Genomic DNA, 18,401 nt, shown 5'->3' with positions numbered 1-18,401 from the left:
CCTATTGGAGCATCTTCTCTGACTGAAATGCTTGTTACATCTCCAACAAAATATGGATTGTTGTCATTTTCATCTAGTATCTGAATGAATACATCAGCAAGACTTGATCGCGGTGGCACACCAGAATCAGTTGCTTTCACTGTAAAGTTGAGCCAAGGAGTCTGTTCACGATCAATCTTGTTTGCCACAACTATCTCTCCAGTCTCTGGGTCAAGGTAGACTAGACTTGTGCTTTTGTGTGGTCCTAGAGCATACATTTATTAACTGTTACTTCATATTAGAAGAGTAATCTTTGTTAATGAATATAATAAGAAAATGTTTCACACTTGAGTTCTTGCTGTGTTCAGCAAAACACCACTCCCTTAAAAAAACATACGAAAAAGTATTGGGCAATACTGGCAAATCTTGGCCTCATCAGTATACATTTATAAAAGTACTGTTATTTCCAATATTTTGCTGTAAGCCAAATCTTGAAACAGAATAAGAAAGGAATTTCATATTACAGTGAACACTGATTTTACAACATTTATGAGGGTCCAATTTTTGAGACATAATGTGTAAAATTTTCTTTCAGTAATAGTAAATTAGGAACTATATGTGAGAAAATTTTAAATGAGTAAATGGAACTCTTTATTTAATAGAAGAAATGGCAGGTATACAAGGAATGAATGAACCATAGTTTATATAGGTGTTTGGCTGCTTTGATCACATCAGTTCAGAATTTGAACATATTGTGCTAAGGATATGTTATACAAAAAGAATGAACTGATTGCTAATGCTCCTGTTCATACCTCCTTTACATGAGCAGTTAGACTGAGCTAAATAAGATTGTGGGTACTAAGGTGAAATCACATTTGTGAAGAGAGGAGTTCAAATTACCATTGAGCCTTCTAGATTTAGATTTTTCTAGTTTCCCTGTCTCAGTTAAGGCAGCTGCTAGGATGGTTGCTTGAAAAGGACACAGCTGATTGGCTCCCCCACTCTTGTCCAATCTGAGGTTATACTCCAACTATAATGTCCTTGTCATCAACGAGAAAACAACTCTTATCTCTCTTCCTCTTCCACCAGTATCTTTATTTTATCTTCAATAAAAAAGGATGCAAGGTATTACTGAACCATTGATTTCTTACTTTGATATGACATTGTTAAAATAATCATCAGGTTTTCAATATTACTGTTTGACTGTTAAAGATGTGCTTGCAGTATTGAGCACTGACTCTTAATTCTATAATATGGCTTCCTACACTGAGTACCTTGCATTCATCCCACTGGTAGGTGTTGAGTTACAAGAGTGGCCTGCCCCAACCTATATTGGACATTTCTGTAGCAATGGCAGTGGCAACTTTTATAACTCACTTCCAAGACAAACTAAATACTGTAGGTGTAAAATGATTCAGACAATTAATTATGGTACTGACTTTGAAGTTTCTCAATAAACAAATTATTGTATTGAAAAATTATAGAGTTGTTAAAAATGGCTGTCCTCAACAAAAATTATGCCTTCATTAGCAGTATTCAACATGATTTCAGTAGTTTTTCAACTAAGTGGCATGTTGGCTATTCAAGTGTTCTTTCTTTGCACCCCATCATAATACCTGCTATCATGCATTCATTCCTTGCTGTACTAACACAGTAAATGATTAAATCTTCCAATAGTGTCGTGGCTCATTTTTTGTCATATGTCACTGCCAGTGAGAGACATGGATTTTTCATATCACAATTTATTTTATTGTGTTTTTGTAATTTAAAGTATAATGGTACATTATGCAGTAACAGGAGATATACTGACCATTTTTGAATGACACTCTCACAACAGCATTCATTGTGAACCACAGTAATAATTTGTTTGCTCTTTTTTGGTTGTATGAGACCCATTTGGTGACTTCATGTATGGTGTTTCCTTACTTGTAATAGACTGAGTTTCATTGTTCTGTTTAGCAGTTTATCAAAGGACTTCTTAAATTTTGAAAAACATTTTGAGCACCAAAGTAGACAAATGTCTCCAACTGAATTATCCTTGGAGTGCATCACCCCATATATTTCTGGAGCACTGACTATGATGATTAATTAAAAGTAATGTATGAAAATAATGTTGCAAATCAAAAATGTACAGTTTATCCTGTTCACCTGCTAGAACAGTAATTTGGCCATAGACAGTTCAAGACATAGATGGATGTGTGATAGATGAGTTATTGTAACAACATACTTCATGAACATGAGGACAATAAATTGTTTCTAGGTGGGCTATGAGGCCAAAACATAGAGTTTCTAAATACTTTTTGCTGATATCCAAATAATTCTATACTGGCATTGGAGATGTATTGTGAATTTACTAGCACAGTAATTCATTTGTACAGAAGGTTCCAAAACAGAAACCAACTGTTCACATTCTGTGTACCTGTACTGTACCTATTTCTACATGAGGACTTCAGCATTGGCAAAGTTTTATTTTACTTTTGTTTCTTATTTACCCCTACTCCCTAAAAAATTGAGATATTTCACTTTTTTCCTATGCTGCTGATGGTGGTTAATAAATTTTCTTTGTTTGGTAAAGTCACGAAACAAAGTACAACACATAATGATAAGTTGCATGTTTTGCATTCATACCTGATTTCTTGCTACATGATGTTCTTGTGTATTAAATATTTAACTATTAACTAAGAACTCAGCATTACCTTCTAGTGAGTAAGTTATTGTACGATTCTTGTCAGGGTCATCAGCCACAACATTAATGATGGTCATACCATTTTTGCTGTTTTCAGTAATGGACCTTCTGTAATAAGGCCTTCTGAATTTTGGATTGTTATCATTTTCATCCTCAACCAGCACTGTCAGTACAGCTGAAAAAATATAACTCCTAGTTATGAAAATGCAGATATAAATATAAAAAAATCAATATGGAATCGGAAATACAAAACTCATGGATATTTGTTGATCACCTGATATTTCAATGTATATTTTTCTGAAGCAAAAATCAAGAATCAAGAATTTTATTCACCACATATCGTTTTACAGTGATATTGGCTTCGTCATACAGGATGTTGTAGTACATACATAATAATAAACTAAACTAGTGTCAATACATTATAGTACACATTTTAAGCATGGCAGTGTACCAAATTACACTAGGATAGTTTCTAAAAGTTAGTGCAATAAGCTATACTATAATATAGTATTGTATAATATAGAATACCTTGTACATAGTGTATTGTGTATTGTATACACTATGTAAGTACACATGAGTAACCACAGCACACAATAATAAGTTAACTACACAAAACTTTTAAATGCTAATATTCTCCTCAGGCATCTCAAAGAACTCTTTAATGTCATAAAATGGATGATCTGACAGCCAGCTCTACCACTTAATTAAAAAAAATTGTATCCATAGACTGAATATGAACTGGCAGTTTATTGAACACATTGAGTAGGTTTTTCTTTGTGGGAATTTCCTGTCTTGCTAATCTGTAGCATGGTACGTCTAAATTACCCTTTGCTCTGGTGTCATGTTCTTGTATTTCCCCTCTGGCAATCAATTCTGAAATATTACTTTTAATATAGAGTACAGACACATAAATATATAAATTTATAAGTGTCAGAATTCTGAGCCTCTTGATGTGAGGGAAGTGTCCCCACATAATCAGACCATATGAAATACGTGATTGAATAGCCTAAAGTACGTCACCCTAAGGTACTCCAAGCTCATTACCTCCCTTAGTTTCAAGATAAGGTATGCCACGCAAGATATTTTTTCACATTCGCGATTGACATGTTCCTCCCAATACAGTTTTGAGTCAGTGTGAATACCTAAGAGTTTTACTGACTTATTGCCTACTTCATTAGATATTCCCATGAAAAGTTGTTGGGGTTTATCAGGATTGCACGGCAGCTTATTGGCTGCAAAGCAATCGAGGGCCTTATCCAGTGTTTCTTTTGTTACACTATTCAGATCTGAAATGCTCGTATGTGTGGTAAATAGTGTTGTATCGTCAGCATAACATACGACACGGTGGGCTATGTTTTCAGGTAAATCATTGATAGCTATAATGAAGAAGAAGGGTCAAAGGATAGACTCTTGGAGTATACCTGTGCTGATTTCCATTGTGGCAGAATTTAAATTTCTGACTGAAACAAATTGTTTTCAGTTACTTAAATAAGAACTTATCACAGTTAAAGTGCTCCCTCTCACCCCATAAAACCCTAGTTTCATCACTAGTATGTCAACAGGAATGCAATCAAAAGCTTTGCTTAGGCCAGATAATACCAGCGATACCATGTTACTGTTTTCAAAAGTTGTGAATGTGTGGCCAGTGATTTCCAAGATGCCCCCTGTTCTGTTTTTCTCCTTGAAAAAACCAAACTGACTGCAACATAGGATATTGTGGTTTTCAAAGAAGCTGCTTATTTGTGTGAAAACTGAGTCCAAGATGGCAGCGCCTGTGGACGAACTGGTAAATCGCACAGTAAATATCAGTAAATTACCATCAGTAAATTGTCTGCTATGTGAAAAAAGTATTAAAGGTGTCAGAACATGTGTAGTGACACATAAATGGTATCATTCATGTTGCTTCATGGAAGCAAATCTTAGTAAAAATTCGTGTGATTGCGAAACTGGGTGCAATATGCCTGAAGCTGCCTTAGAAATGTGTAAGTCAAGACTCAAAATAAGTGTAAGAGAAGAACTACAAAATGACTTAACTAAAGCCAGACAATATGCTGAAGTACTGAAAAGTTTGATTCAGTATGTGGACATACCGACAGAGACACAGAGCTGTGAACAGGAGTGTGTGTTTATTAGGCCTAAGAAATGCTCTCACCCTGTGTTAAATACAAATGTTCATCATGTTCCACAAACGTACAGATAAGAGGTGTGAAATTCAGACGGTCAAAAGCCAGGAGAAAAAAATTTTAGCGCTGCGGGAAACTGCTAATACGCATCTATTGGTCAAAAAAGTGCCTGTGGCAACTCATTACTGTTATATCTTGTTAAACATAAACATGGTTTTAACATAAAACGTGTCAACAAGGAAAGGAAGACAGAAAAACAAACAGTGAAGGAAAAAGAAGAAATTTACATTCTATCAATGAGTCATGGAAAGGGACTAGCTACAACCATATCTGATATTCAGTCAGACTATAAAGTCACTGGAATTACAAAACCTGGAGGTCCTTTATGAGAAGTGCTGAAAAACTGTGAAACTGCAGTAAAAGGTGATATGAACTGTGTTGTAATTGGAGGAGATAACGATGTGTATAAAAATGAGAGTAGCCTTGCTGTAAAAGCACTGAAAGAATCACTAGGAAAAATGTCACAAGTGAAAGTATTTGTGGTACGCATTCCTCATTGACATGACTTAACTGAAAACTCATGTGTAAATAGTGAAATCATTGCAACAAACCAAAAACTCAGAAAGGTCTGCAGCAGTTTTGTGCACATAACCTTCATTGAGACAACCAGCTCTGTCAGAGAGCATTTTACAAAACACGGACTGCAAAGAAATCAGCTAGGCAAGAAAGAGCTGGCCAAAGAAATTCTCCAAGCAATAAAAGCAGTAGGGGTAGACATGTGCAAAAAACTTGCACTACCTGCAATAGGTTCATTGCCAATGACAGAACAAATGGAGAATGCAATAACAGCACATGAGGGAGAAACAACTCTGGCTACATCTCTAGAAGAAATTAGATCTATATCAGCATCAGAATGGGAACCATCATTGTTACCACTGGCATCATCAGAAGCAATAGTAGAAAATGTATCAGCTATAGAAACACCTCCACACACCGCAGCAGAAGTTACACCAATAACAATAACTACATCCTGCCAAAAGGAGGGAAGAGAACTAGCAGTATCGAATGTTGTGGGTAAGCGGAAAACAGTGTCTCCTCTCTGTCTATATGATTTTTTAGTGGAACACAGCAAGATGAAGAAGCCCACAAAATAGGGAGTGTAAAAGGTATTATAAACTGTTCATTCTAAAGACAATAACAATTCTGATCTTAAAATTTGCTACTTGAATATTTCAGGAGTAAAATAAAAAGGATTTATTGCAAATAATTTTGGACTAGAGAACAAATTTGATATGTTTTATCTGAGTGAACATTGGGCAACAGAGAGTGAACTTTCAGCTATCAAATTTGATAACTATAAAATAACAAATGGTTATTGTAGAAAAGTGCATAAAAGGGGTGGTGTGGTATTGAATACTAACCAGTCACTCAGCCACTCCATTAATAGGTTGGATCTAGACTATTTGTGTGATGAACAGAATTTTGAAGCCATTGGTATAGTTAGTGACAATTTTAAGATATTGATAACAGCCTTATACAGAACACCTAAGGGTAACATTAGTGCATTTTTAGAAAAACTGGATATCTTGTTAGAGGTATTTAGAGAGACAAAATGGTTACATTATGATGTAGTAATAGGTGAAGATTTGAATGCAGATTTTGATGTAACAACAGCCAAACATAGTGTCACTGTGCTCAAAAATCTTCAAAGTCAGTACAATCTGCACTTTATCAACAATAGACTCACAAGAGATGAAATATGTCTTGACAATATCTTTGTCAGTTTCAATACTACAGAAGACTCATGTGATGTGACAGTATTCCCATTCTCAGATCATGATTCTGTATCATTAAATTACATAAGCAGGTTCTGTGCTGATAAGAATAACTTTGATGTCTCTCCCAAAAAAGGTAATCACTAGATTGGTCACAAATGATAAAATTGGCAGGTTTTGTAAGTCCCTTACTAACAGTGACTGGTTTAGCCAATGGTCTGGTGACACAAATTACAGTCCATGTAAAGATCTGCCAGCAAAAATAATATTTGAAAGGTTTTTCAAAGCATTTTTGACACAATTTAATGACTGCATTCCAATAAAGAAATGCAAAATAACCAACGAAGGCTCCAAAGGCAAGGGTTTAACAAATGAAACCCATGATGTACTGCACAATTAACAAATCTGAAAAGCCAAGTTATGTTGTTGCACAGTAAACATAAAAATCTGAAGATTAACCATGCAAGATCAGCCTATGTTCAATGTAGAAATAAGTTCAAAAAAGCCATTGTGGAAACCAACAGAGCACACAGCTTCAGCAGTATTGGGAATACCACAAATAAATGCAAAGCTGCATGGAAACTAATAAATAATGTTACTAAAGATGAAAGAAATAAAAAAAGCAGTATATGCCCTCAGAAATTCAATGATTTCTTTATTAAATCAGTACAAGAAGTAGGGAATGCTATCACCAAACCTGTCATTAGCTCATCTGAGGTTCTTTCAAAAAAGTCTGTAAACCACTAACAAATACAAGTATGTTTACCTTCTCTGAGGGTCCACCTAGTCTCATCCTAAAAATAGTTAAACATCTGAAATCATTTGAGAGTGTAGACATATATATTTCTTGTAACATTCTAAAAAAAGTAATAGATTGTATTGTGTATCCTTTAACAGACTGCATAAATAAGTGTATATCTGAGGGATATTTTCCCGATGAGCTAAAAGTGTCTAGGTTAGTCCAAAAATATAAAAAAGGAGATACTGACTCACCTTCAAGTTACAGACCAATTTCCACAGTCCCAGCCCTCTCTAACTGTTATTCGTGTACTTTGAAAATGCAGGAATAATTAGTGAATCAGAGTATGGTTTTAGGAAAAACTTGTCAACTGTGAATGCTACAGACTCAGTAGTCAAACACATACATCAAGTGTTTCAGGATAAAGGATATGCTCAAGTCACCTTTTGTGATCTAAATAAGGCTTTTGACTGTGTAGAGCATAAAATACTCATAGAAAAAATGGATTACTACAGCATTAAACCATTAAAATCATACCTGCAGGACTGCAAGAAAGTTGTTTGTGTAGGTAAAGAAAAACCCGGTATTGAATTAGTTAAAATAGGTGTACCATAGGGATCTGTACTGGGGCCTTTTATGTTCCTAATAATGATTAATGATCTGCCATCATTCATCAAGTCCATGACAGTACTATACGCAGACGATACAACTTTCCTTCATTGTAGTAATGATTTCAATAGCCTCAAAGCTTGTGTTGCAGAGACACTGGCTCAAGAATCCTATTGGTTTAGAGCAAATGGCTTCCTACTGAATGATAACAAAATGCAGCAGATGTCCAAAAAAAACAAGCATCCATCAGATGATCCTAGCTGTGTTACGTTTTTAGGGGTATACATAGATGAAAAATTATCCTGAGGTGAACATGTACAATATATTACATGCTGGACTGGAGCAAATTCGTTTGCCACGCCGACCTAGGCTGTAGGGAAGGGACCGTTTGATATGGAATGGGTGGCAGCTGTCATAATGGAGGTACTGTTGCTTGTTGGTGGGTTTGATGTGGACGGATGTGTGAAGCTGGCCATTGGACAGATGGAGGTCAACGTCGAGGAAAGTGGCATGGGATTTGGAGTAGGACCAGGTGAATCTGATGGAACGAAAGGAGTTGAGGTTGGAGAGGAAATTCTGCAGTTCTTCTTCACTGTGAGTCCAGATCATGAAGATGTCATCAATAAATCTATACCAAACTTTGGGTTGGCAGGCCTGGGTAACCAAGAAGGCTACCTCTAAGCGACCCATAAATAGGTTGGCGTACGAGGGGGCCATCCTGGTACCCATGGCTGTACCCTTTAATTGTTGGTATGTCTGAGCTTTGAAAGTGAAGAAGTTATGAGTTAGGATGAAGCTGGCTAAGGTAATGAGGTAGGAGGCTTTAGGTAGGGTGGCAGGTGATCGGTGTGAAAGGAAGTGCTCCATCGCATCGAGGCCCTGGACATGCGGGGTATTTGTGTATAAGGAAGTGGCATCAATGGTTGCAAGGATGGTTTCCAGGGGTAACAGATTGGGTAAGGATTCCAGGCATTCGAGAAAGTGGTTGGTGTCTTTGACGAAGGATGGGAGACTGCATGTAATGGGTTGAAGGTGTTGATCTACGTAGGAAGAGATACGTTCTGTGGGGGCTTGGTAACCAGCTACAATGGGGCGGCCAGGATGATTGGGTTTGTGAATTTTAGGAAGTAGGTAGAAGGTAGGGATGCGGGGTGTCGGTGGGGTCAGGAGGTTGATGGAGTCAGGTGAAAGGTTTTGTAGAGGGCCTGAGGATTCCTTGAAGCTCCGCCTGGACATCAGGAATGGGATTACCTCGGCAAACTTTGTATGTAGTGTTGTCTGAAAGCTGACGCAGTCCCTCAGCCACATACTCCTGATGATCAAGTATCACGGTCGCGGAACCCTTGTCCACCGGAAGAATGACGATGGATCGGTCAGCCTTCAGATCACGGATAGCCTGGGCTTCAGCTGTGGTGATGTTGGGAGTAGGATTAAGGTTTTTTTAAGAGGGATTGAGAGGCAAGGCTGGAAGTGAGAAATTCCTGGAAGGTTTGGAGAGGGTGATTTTGAGGAAGAGGAGGTGGGTCCCACTGTGACAGAGGATGGAACTGTTCCCGGCACGGTTCAATTTGGATAGTGTCTTGGGGAGCTGGATCATTAGGAGTAGGATCAGGATTATTTTCCTTCGTGGCAAAGTGATATTTCCAGCAGAGAGTACGAGTGTACGACAGTAAATCTTTGACGAGGGGTGTTTGGTTGAATCTGGGGGTGGGGCTGAAGGTGAGGCCTTTGGATAGGGCACAGGTTTCGGATTGGGAGAGAGGTTTGGAGGAAAGGTTAACTTCTGAATTGGGGTGTTGTGGTTCCAGGTTGTGTTGATTAGAATTTTGAGGTTTTGGGGGGAGTGCAGCTGGAAGTGGGAGATTGAGTAGATGGAAGAGACTGGGCCTGTGTGCAATAAGAGGAGGTTGAGGTTTGCTGGAAAGGTTGTGGAGGATGAGTGAGTTGCCTTTCTGGAGGTGGGAAACCCGGAGATTGGATAGTGTTTTGAGCTGGAGGGTGGCATGCTGTCCTAATTTGCGGTTGGCCTGTAGGAGGATGCTCTCAACAGCCGGTGTGGATGTGGGAGAGGAAAGATTAAGGGCTTCTATTTTACCCAATCTCCGGAAACCATCTTTGTAACCATTGATGCCACTTCCTTATACACAAATACCCTGCACGTCCAGGGCCTCGATGCGATGGAGCACTTCCTTTCACACCGATCACCTGCCACCCTACCTAAAATCTCTTTCCTCATTACCTTAGCCAGCTTCATCCTAACTCACAACCTCTTCACTTTTGAAGGCCAGACATACAACAATTAAAGGGAACAGCCATGGGTACCAGGATGGCCCCCTCGTACACCAACCTATTTATGGGCCGCTTAGAGGAAGCCTTCTTGGTTAGCCAGGCCTGGCAACCCAAAGTTTGGTACAGATTTATTGAGTACATCTTCATGATCTGGACTCACAGTGAAGAAGAACTCCAGAATTTCCTCTCCAACCTCAACTCCTTTCGTTCCATCAGATTCACCTGGTCCTACTCCAAATCCCATGCCACTTTCCTCGACATTTACCTCCATCTGTCCAATGGCCAGCTTCACACATCCATCCACATCAAACTCACCAACAAGCAACAGTACCTCCATTATGACAGCTGCCACCCATTCCATATCAAACGGTCCCTTCCCTACAGCCTAGGTCGTCGTGGCAAACGAATCTGCTCCAGTCTCGAAACCCTGAACCATTACACCAACAACCTGAAAACAGTTTTCGCATCCTGCAACTACCCTCCCATCCTGGTATAGAAGCAAATAACCACAGCCACTTCCTCATCCCCCCAAACCCAGAACCTCCCACAGAACAACCCCAAAAGTGCCCCACTTGTGACCGGATACTTTCTGGGACTGGATCAGACTCTGAATGTGGCTCTCCAGCAGGGATACGACTTCCTCAAATCCTGCCCTGAAATGAGATCCATCCTTCATGAAATCCTCCCCACTCCACCAAGAGTGTCTTTCTGCCATCCACCTAGCCTTTGTAACCTCTTGGTTCATCCCTATGAAATCCCCAAACCACCTTCCCTACCCTCTGGCTCCTACCCTTGTAACCGCCCCCGGTGTAAAATGTGTCCCATGCACCCTCCCACCACCATCTACTACAGTCCTGTAACCCGGAAGGTGTACACGATCAAAGGCAGAGCCACATGTGAAAGCACCCACGTGATTTACCAACTGACCTGCCTACACTATGAAGCTTTTTATGTGGGAATGACCAGCAACAAACTGTCCATTCACATGAACAGACACAGTCAGACAGTGTTTGTTGGTAATGAGGATCACCCTGTGGCTAAACATGCCTTGGAGCACGGTGACCACATCTTGGCACAGTGTTACACCGTCCAGGTTATCTGGATACTTCCCACTGACACCGACCTATCAGAACTCCAGAGATGGGAACTTGCCCTTCAATATATCCTCTCATCCCGTTACCCACCAGGCCTCAACCTCTGCTAATTTCAAGTTGCCGCCGCTCTTATCTCACCTGTCATTCAATAACATCTTTGCCTCTGTACTTTCGCCTCGACTGACATCTCTGCCCAAACTCTTTGCCTTTACATATGTCTGCTTGTGTCTGTATATGTGCGGATGGATATGTGTGTGTGTGTGTGTGTGTGTGTGTGTGTGTGTGTGTGTGTGTGTGTGTGTGTGTGTGTGTGCAAGAGTATACCTGTCCCTTTTTCCCCCCTAGATAAGTCTTTCTGCTCTCGGGATTGGAATGACTCCTTACCCTCTGCCTTAAAACCCACATCCTTTCGTCTTTCCCTCTCCTTCCCCCTTTCCTGATGAAGCAACCGTGGGTTGCGAAAGCTTGAAATTTATGTGTGTATTTGTGTTTGTTATTGTCTCTATCAATGTACCAACGCTTTCGTTTGGTAAGTTACAGAATCTTTGTTTTTAGATATATATTTTAACTATGTTTTACTCCACACAAAAAAGAAGTTACTGGAAGCAAAAAATAGAGAAAATACACATTTCTACAACACGAGAATGAGCAGATGCATTTATACTCCTTACCACAGACTGTCAAAGCCACTTAACAACTATGAATTGTTGGGGCACAAATTATGGTTATTTCAAATGTAATATGATCTTGTAGTATTAATGACATGCCTTTAGATTCTTTGAATTAACAGTTATATTGTATTATATGCCTGACGTTGTCTACTGCTGTAATGGCCAAATGAAAATAAAATTACTATTATTATTATTATTAGTGCGTCAAGTATCTTTGAGAATATTGGAACAATGGAGACTGGTCTGTAGCTTTGGGGAAAATGTTTGTCCCCTTTTTTAAAAACTGGGACAACTTTTGATACCTTAAGTTCATCCGAAAAAAAAAAAAAAAAACTCCAAATTCCACACATTTATTAAAAATAAAAGCTAATGGTTTGGCGAGTGAGTGTATTATCTTTTTAATGATGTTATTCAATAACCAATAATAGTCCATACTTTTAGAACCTGAAAATTTGGATACAGCTTTTATAACATCAGCTGGTGTGCCAGCTCTCCATTGAATCTCAGTTTTACCAAAATCTGGAAGTTATTTTAAATCATTGAGGTTCTCACAGCCATTTTGCCTGTAGGTATTTATTTCAAGACCTGTGGGTGAAAGGTTATTGTGTTTCTGTTGTTTTGTCAGTATGGGTATAGTTTACAATTGGTTAGTGGTGAAACAAATATTGCCAGGTGAATATTTGAGAATGCCAGTCACTGTTGTTGGTGAAATCACAGAAAACCACCTGAAAAGCCGTTAACTGAGAATTACAAAATGAATGCTATTGGACAATGTATGTTTTTTTTATCTTAACTGAGAGAAATTGGGCAGAAATGAAGTACAATAGTGTTAAACATTAAATGAATGTACTGCTCCAAAACAGTTCCAGCACATACAATTGACCAACAGAACTGACATTAGCAGTATAAAATCAATAGCAGCTTCACTGTTCCCCACACACTGACAACATTAGTAACCACTTGACAGAGAAATTGAAGAATAATAAGTGGTTTCAGGCACAGAATTTTTTTTCCCTTATACTTTGTTGCTACCAAGTAATAAGTGTAGTTCAACACATTATTGCCTGCAATGGAAGAAAAGGATCTGTACTGGAAGTAATCAGATACAAGTAAATAAATTATAGGGAGGGGAAGAAAGAAAAGATGACAGGCTGGTTGTAAGAAGGTAGAAAATGTAGGAATAGAAAGAGAAGTGAGAGGAAAGGCAAGAAGAAACAGAGGAGAATTCTATGAAAGCTACTGTAGCAAATAGAGGAGATGAGGCAGTTACTGAAGATTTTAAGGGAGCTAAATAATTTTAATAACAGAATGTGATTCATTAATTAAAACTTCCGGGCTGAATTGCCATGGTCCATATGTAAAACTTCTTCTCCCTCCTGATGCTTCGTTGCCTACTCCGGGCAGCATCGTCTGAGGTGAGTAGGCGACTCACCTCAGAAGATGTTGCCCAGAGTAGGCAACGAAACGTCAGGAGAGAGAATAAGTCTTACATATGGACCATGGCAATTCAGACTGGAAGTTTTAATTAATGAAGACGCCGGCTGTGAAAGCTTACATCTTATGAGAATGTAATTCAATTCATAAATGAAAACTGAAATAAAACTGAAGCACTCTGTCCTCATTATGCTGTGCAGGCTTTTTATATAAAAAACTAACTGTAACTTCCACCTTTTCAAACTTCAGTTTGCAATGGATCTTGGGAACTGAAATGGGTTATGAATTGTTATTGTTGTTTGAAGACTATTCATTTACCACAGGAAATGTCATATTATCAGAATTAAGGGCAGTGTAATTTTGTTTCTTACCTGTAGCATTTTGTTCTCCTTTTACGGCTGCAATGTCTTCAACAATCAAACCTAAGCGTATAGTTTCAACACGTTCTCTGTCAAGTAATTTTGCTATTTCAAGGAGGCCATTCAAGGGATCAAGCTTGAAAATGCTAATGTAGTTATAATCTGTAATCTTGACAACTGTCCCTTCTTCACTGCGACCTTCTGAATTATTTGGATCAATTCTATAGCGCAAGATAGGATTGTCATCCAAATCTATTGCTGTCACTTGATGAACATATTTACCAACCTGTAACCAGACAATATCTATTTATATTGTTGAATCAATGTCTCTGGGTACATACATCTTGCTGCTGGATAACCACAAAATTGCATTCTCCATAGTTGTTATTAATCACTGTTACCAGAAAACAATACTGGGTTATGATGGTCTTAATTTTCATTCAGTAGATTCATTAACCAGGTTGATACTGTAGATTAAATTCTGACTAAAGTTGGTGTTTCTGTCACAACATATAGCCTTATATAACATCATTGGTAAATATGCTTACTGACTGTTGCCAGTAAGTCAAATTAATTAAGGATGCTAAAAGATAACTGTTTCATTTTCATTAGTGAAGTATTAGAAATTAAACATTTGTTACACACCCAGCTCATAAAATTATCTACTGTTATGGAATTTATATACTTCTGTTAAATACAGAAATATTTGACATATCATTATGATACAATTTTGAAATTTAAAATTCTTAGCTGCTCAATTTTTTTTTTTTATTATGGCAGATCACATGTAACTAAAATTCACAAGATTTACAGGTTAACACATTCTCATTCCAGTAAGAAAGGATATCATACTACACACAATTTCACATAAGCAGATTATTATTAATGACATCTAGCTCACTCTTACAACATGCTCCCATTTCTAAAATAACTCCTAGAACTTTTAGGTCCTAATTACAATCAATGAAATGCTGAAAAGCAAGTGGTAATTAACAAATGTCTTGTGGGTTAGCGGCTTTGTCCTTATGTAGCCACGCTGTCGGACATGATATCAGTGACATTTAGTCCATTTTTGTATAATGTATATACACTGTGCTACACAATTAAAGGGTCACTTTTTTGAAACCCATTTTTTCTTCCATTGCGATGACACAGTAGTTAGAAATTTGGTTTGAAGATGCCAACAATCTTCTTCTGCGTGTCACTTTGTGACATCATCCTCAGGCTTGATGACTCTTCAGACAGCATTGTTACATGCAAAACAGTGGCCAGATCTCAGAAGTTTGTGTGAGGTGTAAGGATACTTAATGATTTCCTATTGACACCATATTTCAGCATGATTTTGCCCAATGCAACCATGGGCGTGTCACACCATGGGAAGATTGTCACACCTCCCCTTACACACATCTTAGCCCTTCTGCTGACACCTCTGTGACAGAGGTCAGATCTGAGACATGCACTGTTGAAATCAAGTGGTTTTCTTATTGCCGGCCAAGGAAAACATTTTGAACACATCGCTGATGAGAATTGACACAGAAAGACCTTAGAAGGTGTCATGAAGGGTGTGACTGAAACCACTATTTCCTTGGGGTCATACATTTCTACACATTTCATCCTCAAAAATGACAGTGTGCTGCAGTGTGTGACAGGTTCTTGAGAACATTTGACACTGCTGATATCCCCCAGATGACTCAATCTTTTTCTAAGAACATCATGAGGTTGCAACTCCATTGAACATGATCTCACCATTTTGGGGTGTAGCATGATTGCAATTCTCACTCTGGTACACAAGGTGCAGTCACTAAGGACCATTCAAAGCTATTCAATGAAATATGAGCATGATGCAAAACAGAAAAGGGTATTTACCATTTCCTATTCCTCTTTTTCTGAGCCTTTCTATTAGGAGCGCACATGGAGGTATTATATTGACATGCAAATAAATAAAATAGTAAAGAGTCCCTCTACGACCTCCCCCCAGTTTGGTAATACCCTTCATACTGCCCACACAACTTTATTGGGCACTTTAAAAAGGTTGTCATAGACACCAAACCTACAATTACTACGCACTAGTTGGCTAGACAACCATTCTGACACACTTCAGGTTTTGTATGTGGTAATAAGGCACTAGTGTTGGAAAGGTTGGCCATACTGCCAGCACTTAGGAATTGGTGGATAGGTGTCTCTGTACAGGGACATTTTTGAAGTAACCAGTGAAGGTGTGCAGGTGGCACTAAGGGTGTTTTTGAACTGAGGGGTCTTAGAGGGACTTTTTGCTTTTCTATTCATGCGTTGCCAATGTTGCACTGTGTGCCCCTCTGCAGGCCCTCCACCCCTTCCAACGCACAGCCACAGGAGGTGAAAATGCATAAAAACTATTTTCTGCTTCAGATCACAATCAGATTTCATAAAATATTTTTGAAGTGTCTATAGTTGTTTCACACTGTATACAATAGCAACAACAGCAAAATGTATGAGATCATATTCAGCCCTACAATATCTTTAAAAAAGTGTTGAAACATATGGTGAGTGTCAGCAGTGTCAAAGGTTGTCAAGAACGTCATCCTGTTGCACACTGCATGCAATCTGCCTTGTTCAACTGCAAAATGTGTGAAAATGAAATCCCAAATGGAAGGGGTGGTTTCATTCACACTCTTTGTAACACTTCCTAAGGCCGTGTCTGCAATGTTTTCCTTGACCATCCACAAGAAAACTGCTTGATTTCAATGCTAGATGTCGCTGTTATGACCTCCATCACATAGGTGTTGAGAAGGGGAGGTGTGATGATCTTTCCATGTTGTGACACACCTAAAGTGGCAAGGGGCAGAACTGTAGTAAAAAGTGGTGCCAATGTGACACCATTAACCCACCTTCCATCTCACATGAACTTCTGAGATCTGGTCTCTCCCCCCCCCCCCCCCTCCTCCCCCCCTCCCTCCCCCCCCACACACACATTTTGAACTTCTGTGTTGCAATATGAGAAATGACAGTATTTTTTTTTTTTTTTTTTAAAGCAGCCCTTAAATTTTGTTACACTGTGTAGTTCTCATTGCACATCGGCCATGCCTACTTCAACCTCATTATGACTGTAGGCTGTCATCTTCATTGAGGCTGGTACTGGTTACTTTAATTTCCCCACCATCCCAGAACCTGATAGCTTCCCTGATGATAAAGGTATTGCCCAATAGCACTCTCTGTTCATTTATGAGAAGTTTTTTACTTAAAGCTAATTTCTCAGGATAACATCCTTGACAGAGTTTTCGGGCTGTAGGAATGCAACATTCTTCCTGTGCTCCAAGAAAGTGTTTGTCATATTCATGTAGTGATTGAAACCTTGAGGCTGTGCTGAAGTCACCAATCCAAAATTGTCACAAAACAGGTTCATTACAGAGGTGACTTTTCTGACTGCCTTTACAAAACATCATGATTTTACAGGATTATCTTTATAGGACCCTCCCAAAACTCTTTTTTTAACGGTGTTCTGTGATGAATACAGAAATGCAAACCGCCTTGTGAGCATTTCGTTGTGTGTGTGTGTGTGTGTGTGTGTGTGTGTGTGTGTGTGTGTGTGTGTGTGTGTGTGTGTATATGTGTGACACACACACACACACACACACACACACACACACACACACACACACACAGAGAGAGAGAGAGAGAGAGAGAGAGAGAGAGAGAGAGAGAGAGAGAGAGAGAGAGAGAGATAATTTATGAAACAAGAAGATCAAAACACAAGACACTAATTCCATATATAACACAACAGAAAAATTCTGTTAATTTCGAATACGTAGGGCGAATCACCTAAAACTTGCACTGCAAAAATGTAAAGTGGTATTGATGTGCAGTTTTCACAGAATTGATTGGTATTCTGGGGCTCATATTGTTAGCCAATCAACAGATTGTAATAATGCTCCAAAAGTATATTTTTTGTGTAAACATACACTTTTTTGCACTAGTTAAGTGGATTCTGATCAGTAACAAGACAACTGACCATTACAGGTAGTGTCCAAAATGACCACAGGCAGTGACAATAGACACTTCCAGTCTGGGATGGAACAATTGTTGCATGCATCCTAGGATTTCAGCGGAGATGTCCAAGCAGGCTGCAGTAACATGCCATTGCATATCATTAGGTGTAGCTGGTATGTCCTTGTAGACAGTGTCTTTCAGCTTTCCCCACAGAAAAAAGTCTACTGGCATAAAATCTGGAGAATGGGCTAGCCAAGGTACTGGTCCTGGGTAACCAGTCCGAAGATTTGGAAACAGTCTGTCAAGGCGTGCTGTAGTAATTTATGCACTATTGGCCAGACAGCCATCAAGTTGGTACCATAAGTTCCTTCTAGTTTGCAGAGGAATGTCTTGTAGCAACCATGGTCTGTTATGAGGATGTGATACTTGTGCACATTCTGTGGTCAGTCTATGAAAAATGGGCCTATGAACTGATGGTTCACACTACCACATCACATGTTCACATTCCATGGACCACTGACATACCACCTAACAAAGCCAATGGGGATTTTCAACAGACCAATAGCACATGTTTTGGCAGTTTACCTGGCCACAACTGGTAAATATGACTTCATCTCTAAAAAAGATATGTAATACATCCCTTGTACAGAAGTTAACACAATTCTCATAATCTTTTC

General features: G+C 38.9%; 1 protein-coding gene across 1 annotated transcript in view; it reads right to left on the bottom strand.

Annotated features, from left to right (window-relative positions):
* The window catches only part of LOC124794990 (cadherin-23), a 479,297-nt gene that overhangs the window by 127,401 nt on the left and 333,495 nt on the right, over positions 1-18,401 (bottom strand). The window contains exons 17-19 of the mRNA XM_047258737.1: positions 13,771-14,044; positions 2,676-2,840; positions 2-244 (exon numbers count right to left, since the gene is read on the bottom strand). Of these exons, the coding sequence (XP_047114693.1) occupies positions 2-244; positions 2,676-2,840; positions 13,771-14,044 (682 nt within the window). The remainder of the gene's footprint in view (position 1; positions 245-2,675; positions 2,841-13,770; positions 14,045-18,401) is intronic.

Source organism: Schistocerca piceifrons, chromosome 4 (genome assembly GCF_021461385.2).
Source record: "Schistocerca piceifrons isolate TAMUIC-IGC-003096 chromosome 4, iqSchPice1.1, whole genome shotgun sequence".
In the NCBI taxonomy this organism is placed as follows: Eukaryota; Metazoa; Arthropoda; class Insecta; order Orthoptera; family Acrididae; genus Schistocerca; species Schistocerca piceifrons.
This window is presented reverse-complemented; position numbering and strand designations above follow the sequence as displayed.